The sequence below is a fragment of the Montipora capricornis genome, chromosome 13 (assembly GCF_036669925.1).
Source record: "Montipora capricornis isolate CH-2021 chromosome 13, ASM3666992v2, whole genome shotgun sequence".
Lineage (NCBI taxonomy): Eukaryota > Metazoa > Cnidaria > Anthozoa > Scleractinia > Acroporidae > Montipora > Montipora capricornis.
In genome coordinates, this window is record NC_090895.1 from 6,812,631 (window position 1) to 6,820,130 (window position 7,500).

Genomic DNA, 7,500 nt, shown 5'->3' on the forward strand with positions numbered 1-7,500 from the left:
ATCCTTTGTTGCTTGCTTGCTTTTCCCCTAACCACATCACTATCCCTCTCACCACGACAACACACAGCAAAATGTCCATACCTCCCACACTTTGCACACTTCTTTCCTTTTGCAAGGCAGTTCTTATCTCTGGCCAGGTGCCCCTCTCTTCCACAATTGTAGCACTTTCTCCTCTCAGCATTCGTCGTTTGCTGCCGCTCCTCAACCACATTGATACTGTCTCAGTCGGCCAATGGAGGGCTTGTTGTCATGTTTGATGCCTGTCGACCGGCGGCTTCCCATGCAGGAGCTTTCTCAAACGCCTCCTCTAGTGTGATATTCCTCTGCTCTAACAGCTTTCTCTTGAGCTCGAAATCCTTTAACTTCTCTATCAGCTGATCCCTCAAATTATCGTTTTAACCAGTCCCAAAATTGCAATGTCGTGCCTGTTTTCTCAGTCGAACCATAAACTGGTCAGCTTTCTCCTCTTCCTTTGGTGCCAACTGGCGAAAAACGTGGCGCTCGTATGGGATATTTTCCTCCACGTGAAAATAAGAATCTAGTATTCGAATCGCTATTTTAAAAGCATTGTCGTGAAAGTAGTGAAGGGCAATGAAACAGTTGGCCATTTGCCTCGCGAGTTCTCCCAAATAGCGTGGTATTTTCTTGTGCTGAGGTGATCGGCCGTAGACGAGAAAGCAGCTGTGCGGAGGAATGGAGATCCCATGCCAATTAGAGTTTAACTGCTCAAACAAAATGCAAATGAGACGCTAGAAAAAACTACTGGCGAGCAAGATTCGGGTTTAGAACCTGAAGATGCGAATAAATGGCTCCTTGAGGAGCCGCCACTTCTAATGAAAGCAGTGATCAACAACAGGCCGGTTTCAATTTGTTTGATATTTAGTTACTGAAGGTTTTCAGTTCAATTTGTGACCCCTACAAGCCAGTTTACTCCCTCTGAAAGCAATGGTCTCGTGTATACGCCGCACCCGCGATTTTTGGCCCAAAACGTAAGAAAAAAGGTGCGGCTTATACACAAGTCTTTACGGTAAAAGGTGACAACGAAAAAAAATCATTAAAAACATGTTTAGTATAATTGTACTGACATGATTCCATGTTTGCAAAGCAATTGATACGAGTTTAGTTATGTGCAACAGTAGTCACGACAATATGCAATGCATGTTTGTTTTTGAAGAAACTATGCTTGTACTAAGCCTCTTGCCAGTTCCTCATGACAGAATCCCTATAGCAAAAGGCAATCGCCATTGCGAGACCAGTCCGTCTCGTAAGGAAAGCCACCATCCCCAAGGATGGTGGTTTAATAGGTATCATCAACTGTAAGTTATAGTTTATTTATAGGAAGAGAGCAAGTATCTGTTGGAGTTGTTCCAATGATGGGAGCTGCAGGGAAAGGACTCAGTGGTGCCCAGAGTGCGCTATCTGTATTGCCTATTGCAATTGCCAACTGCGCAGAGAAGAAGTAAGCCCAATTGTTATCTGATATGTACCAAAAATGTTCTACAGAGCCTCTATTTACTTCCTTTCTCTCCTTTAAGGTAATCAATATTTACATCTGATATTAGTCAAATTACGTAAATTGATATGTAATGAGGCCCCTGGAAAGAAAATAAATTTTACTAGGTGACATGGTCCAAAAACAGCCAATTACAACATGATACAGCTTTCTTTGAATATTGTTGACATTCCAAAAGTTTGTCAGTGGTCATTGACACAAATGTAGGAAACTATGCAAAAGTCTGAAGTATTACAATATTTATTTCCTGTTTCATTACCCGAACTTCTAGTTCATGCCATCTTAAATATGTGTGGTTTATATGAGTCAAAATTAATTCCACTATAGTAGTTTTATTAATGAAAAATAAGTATCATATTTGAAAATAGCTGTTAATGAGTTTTTTTTTTTTTCTTCAACCTTTTGTTGAAGAGTGAAGTGAAAAAGCTGATTCTGCGGCTCAATGAAGAAAAGAAGGTCCTTAAGAAGTTAGGTCTCACTGTTGATGGGAGACATTATAAAGTTGAATTTAAAGGTGATTAGCATTACATGAAATGACAGGCTTTAAGCTGCCAGATATACCAGTTTGTCGCATTTATTCTTACTTCAGATGTTTTCATCTGTTTTGCATGTCAGATCAATAATAGTTATTGCAGTTGAGTATGCAGTCAAATATTCCTTTGTTTAAAAAGGTAGGTGAGCAAGGCTAAAGGGTCAGTGCAGAGCAGAATTATTGACCCTTTTACCTAATTGTTTGTACACGTATGTCAAACCACTGATAACTGCAGGAAAAGTTACTGTTTGGCCTGACCATCCACAAAAACTATACACATGTAGTACTACTGTACATGTTGTGAAATTATGTGCATATGTAAAAGCCTCTAATAGTATAGTTTTTTCAATATCATTGTTCGTGACTCTCATTCAACCTTGTGTTATGTTCTTTTACAGTGACATTGGCCTTAAAGGCATTGTATATGCTGCTGGAAAAGTTTAAGGATGAGAACTTTATACTAGCCGGCCGTGGAACTGTTTCTTATGCCATGCTTTACGGGTATTTGATAAGTTACCTTTTTGGATTTTTGTTCGCTAAGGAATTATAATGCTTATGGTAGAAATAATTATCATCATGGTTTTTGAAAATGTTTATACTTATTTTTTGTGGTTCAACTGTTTAAAGGAGCAAAACTTTTAAGACACTGAAAATTTCAACTAATGAAAACAACCAAAACAGTCAACATAGCAATGACAGATACGAATGTGTATGAGTTTTGCGTTTATTGATGAAACAAACAGAAAACAGCACAGGGATAAGGGTTTCAAGATCTCACACATGAACTTTACAGAAAATATAGTTAATAACATTAGAGTACTGCACAAACATTAAAATTCTCCCCTTTTTATAAGATTTTATCAAAGAAAACAATTCCAATACTCAAAACATGTCTTAGTAACCTGTGTAGATCACATATCTTGCAAAATAATTACTCATTTTTCCGTTTTAGTAACAACGTACAACGTATAACAGACAATCTCGGACAAAACCTGTTGAGACAAAAGAACATTTTGGGTACTCCAACAAGTTATCCAAATGTACCACTTGCAACCTGCCCTTTTCCCTCCCCCCCAACCTCAATGATGAGCAGAAATATAGTGTAGAACATATGACGATACTCAGAAACATTGACTGAGGGGGGGGAGGGGAGTGGGAAGGGGAGAGTAAGCAGGGATGTTCAAAAATGAGGGCGAATTTGTGTTACTGTCTCAACAGTTTTGTCCGAGAATGTCTACGATTGCATGTGGTAAAGAAACAGCATTAGCTCTGTTGTTATTCAAACCAGGGCAACAATATTTGGACAGTTCAGTAAGCGTGACACGAGAAGTAATTATGTGAGTAAAAATAGATAATTTACTTCATTAGTGACATCACAAAAGGAAAGAATTGTGTGTATTTATACTGCATGGTATTCCGGGGAATGATTGAACCAAAAAGGCGGGCCTATGCAACGTTTTTAGCTCGAGAAAAGGATATGTCTGTAAAGAGAATCATGTAAGAATGTAATATCGCAAGAGCAAGTGTGTATAGGCTGAGGAAAGAACAGTACAACTCCAAAAATATAAAGGATTCTAAGAAATGGGAGGAAGACCACGCAAGTTGAGTGACCGAGATAAAAGGAAATTAATGAGAGCTTTGACAAGGTTAAGGCACGAAGAGGGTAACTTTTTGTCGTTTCGGATCATGGAGACAGCAGGCATTCAACCGGGCTCTGTGAGTAACAGAACAATGCGTCGTGTGTTGAGAAAATATGGGTTTTTTACTTACAAGCACGGAAGAAAGGGCTTGTAACTAAAAAAGATCTCGCGCTGCGGATGAAAATTTGCCAAATATATGCAGAGAGTATTCAAAGGATGTGTGGCAAAACCAAATAGCTTTCCATCTAAGTGGTGTGGGTTTCTACCACAAAACCAATCCGGCAGACCAAGCAAGAGCACCGCAAGGGCGTATTTGGCGCAAAAAATGCGGAGGTCTTAATAGAGGTTGCACAGGGAAGGGTGCTAAAGTAGGCAGTGGCGGGAGAGTCGTGAAATTAATTGTTGCTATAAGCTATGGAAAATAAGTCATCCAGTACACTCAGTATGAGCATATGAATGGGGAGTTCTTTGCTTCTTTTGTGGAGAACAACTTGGACGCCATATTTATGCGGTCTGGAAAGGGAATATCCCGATTATGGATTCAGAATGGAGACCCCAGTCAAAATTGTGCCGCTGTCCGAAGTATTTTGGCTCACAAGGGTTCCCAGCTACTACAAATACCACCCAGAAGCCCGGATACTAATCTGATAGAAATTTCTTTTTCACTTAGTTAAGTTACAACTTTGCAGACAGGCGATTAACTTCAATATTACGAAGGAAACATACGAGGAATTTACCGCCCGCGTAATTAGAACAATGATGACATTTCCAGTACAAACAATCGATAACATCATAGACTCAATGGATAATAGAATGTGTCTAATAATCCAAGGAAACGGCAACAGAACAAAGTATTAGAAATGAAATATCTTCAACAGTTTCCATTTACGCGCCCTTTGAAAGTCTGACAACCGCACTTGCACTTATGTACAAATAATCTGTTATAACTCAATTAGCATCCATTAATTACTCGAAGACGTCACTCGTAAATTGTCACAAACAAGGAATAAAAAGTTAGTTAAAATGGATATTACGTGATTTTTCTGATCAAATTGTAAGTTAACATGGATTCTTGAAAATTTCCTACTTATTTGCACGATTAACAGGGAGTTTCAAGGAATTTTTAACGGTTAACAGCGGTTAACACAAAATACTTGAGAAGAGGACTCTTTCAATTGCTTGTTCACGCGACCGATGCCCGTTAACCGTTAAAAACTCTTGTTAACCGTTGCTATATGTTTACAGCCCTTTTCTAATGACACGTTAACCGTGTCATGGTTGCTGAAAGATCTTATACATGTAAAATAAGGTCGCTGAAACACTTGGGACAGGGAGGAAGTTCCTTATGTCGCTCCTTTGGGATTTGACAGTTAAAGTAGAACACTTTTCACCTACAGGCCATCATGTCACTTTCACGATCATCAATTACTCCGTTTTTCCGAAACAGTCAGAGGCTTTTACGAGTGCAAAATATTGGCGTGTCTCTATCGAAAGAAATATCCCGCGCAAAGTTTGTTTTCGTTGTGGGTAATTGAACGACATGCCCCTCCAGCATTAATGAAAGATCGTGCCAAGGAATAATAATTGGTGACCACCGAAAGTCATTCAAAAATATACACTCGGCCTTATCAACACCAACCCATGCAAAACTTCCAGATGCTGGGTTACAAAATGTTTGAAAGATACTAGTCAATGGATTGAAAATGAATGTTTTCCTGCAATTAGCAGACCAACAATCATCATGTTCCTGTATTTGCCGCGGCCCTTAGTAAACAAGTCAAGCACAGCATCTAAGAAAACGCGGACAGGGACTTGATTATTTTCAAGTACTTCTAGTGCGCATTGCAACCATTGGCCATTACAATTTTCTAGGCAATCACTCTCGTCTGCTTCATGTAACAACTCTATTCTTGTCTTTTTTGATCTCTCGAGTTTCTGGGAAGCACCCTCAATTTCCCATTCGGAGTTTAACACATCAGAGACAACACGAGGACTACGAGAAATTAAGAATTTGGCGAGGTCTGTTTTACCTTCTTGTTTTTCTTCACAGGCAAGCGCTTGTAGTTCAGTAACTGTTTTCACATTCGTATTGACAATAATTTACCATACCTCAAAGGCTCTTAGGCGCTTCCTACGTGTCTTCCTTGACTTTGAACGTTTTCCGTGGCTACCACCTGCTTCCACCTCTTCACCTTCATCCTCTTCCTTGCTGGACTGAATCGCCGTCCTTTCCTCTCTTTCCCTTTTTCTTAATCGTTTACTTACACTTGCAGCGCTTGTTTGCAGTCTGCTGCTGTTCGAAATATCGGGATGTCCTTCACTTTGTTCAAAATTCTCATCACACTTGGTTACGTAACACCAGGCGCTATAGTAGGTATGATGGCTGCTTGAGAAGTGAACTGAGATGACGTAGGTATCAAGCAGGTATTCCTTTGCAGCAAGCCATCGTTGGTCTCTATTGAGTTTCAAGGCTTGGTGGTAGTGCTCACCACCCCTTTGATGCTTTTCTCTGCAGCAACACCATTGAACAACTCGCGCTTTAGACTTGGAAAAGCCCTCTACAACTGCATTAGCAAATTCTCTGCGGCAGGAAAACTTCTTTAAGTCCGCTTGAATGTATGTCACAAGGTAATACGCTCCTTACATCTACTTCACTTAGAGCGTGTAATCACTGCTATCAGAATCACTGCTAGAATAACTCGCTATGCGATACATTATCAGTCTCTCTTGTTTTCAGGTCGAAAATAACGTTAACATTGCGTGCAATAGCAGCCTTCATATGAACAACAGAGAAAATTGAATTATCACTTGTCACCACAACATGCCACAAACATAAAAATTCTCCACTTTTTATAAGATTTTATCAAAGAAAACAATTCCAATACTCAAAACATGTCTTATTAACCTGTGTAGATCACATACCTTGCAAAATAATTACTCATTTTTCCGTTTTAGTAACATAACGTATAACAGACAGTCTCGGACAAAACCTGTTGAGACAAAAGAACATTTTGGGTACTCCAACAAGTTATCCAAATGTACCACTTGCAACCTGCCCTTTTCCTTCCCCCCCAACCTCAATGTTGATTTCTCTTGGGCAGAAATATACTGTAGAACATATGACGATACTCAGCAACATTGACTGAGGGGGGGAGGGAAGTGGGAAGGGAAGAGTAAGTACGGATGTTTAAAAATGAAGGCGAATTTGTGTTACTGTCTCAACAGGTTTGTCCGAGATTATAGGAAGCCAGTTGACATCAGTGTCAAATGGAGTAAATAAGCTTTATCACAGGTCAGCAAAATAGCAGAAATACATGCATAAAAAGAAAGGACAAGAAGAGAGAGAGATTAAAAACACTATTACTTAGTGCTATTAGGAAAGTCTGAATGTATAGCTTACATATGCATCTATGCATCTATATTTAAAAACACGTGGTGTCATATGTGTTAATATCGTTTTTGTAATTTTTAAAAGACAGCATCCATCAGTTTTGGACTATTTACAAAAAAAATTGCTAACACTTTTTAATTATTGTTGCTTAAGGCCTGCAAAGAACACTGGAATGGATCATTAATTTTGCTGAAGTTTGTATGACCTGTCTACAGTCTAAAGCAAATATTGAAAAGTGAGTATGTCAATTAGATGATAAACAAAAGCTTTCTTAATCGCAGGGATAAACCAGTGACAAGTGATCTACCGGTATGAATAACTGTCAGTTCTATAGTGATTTTAATAGTGCCTGATTAGTGGGCCACTTGCGGCCATAGCTAGAAGTTTAAAAACATGTTAAAATTGAATGATTGCTGCACAACAA

General features: G+C 39.1%; 1 protein-coding gene across 2 annotated transcripts in view; it reads left to right on the plus strand.

Annotated features, from left to right (window-relative positions):
- LOC138029787 (protein kinase C-binding protein NELL2-like) overlaps positions 1-7,500 on the plus strand; it is a 47,673-nt gene that overhangs the window by 34,050 nt on the left and 6,123 nt on the right. For both annotated transcript variants that reach the window (XM_068877610.1, XM_068877611.1), the window contains exon 5: positions 7,230-7,311. Coding sequence is in view for 1 of the 2 variants with exons in the window: in XM_068877611.1 (XP_068733712.1) it covers positions 7,230-7,311 (82 nt within the window). In the remaining variant the exon portion in view is untranslated. The remainder of the gene's footprint in view (positions 1-7,229; positions 7,312-7,500) is intronic.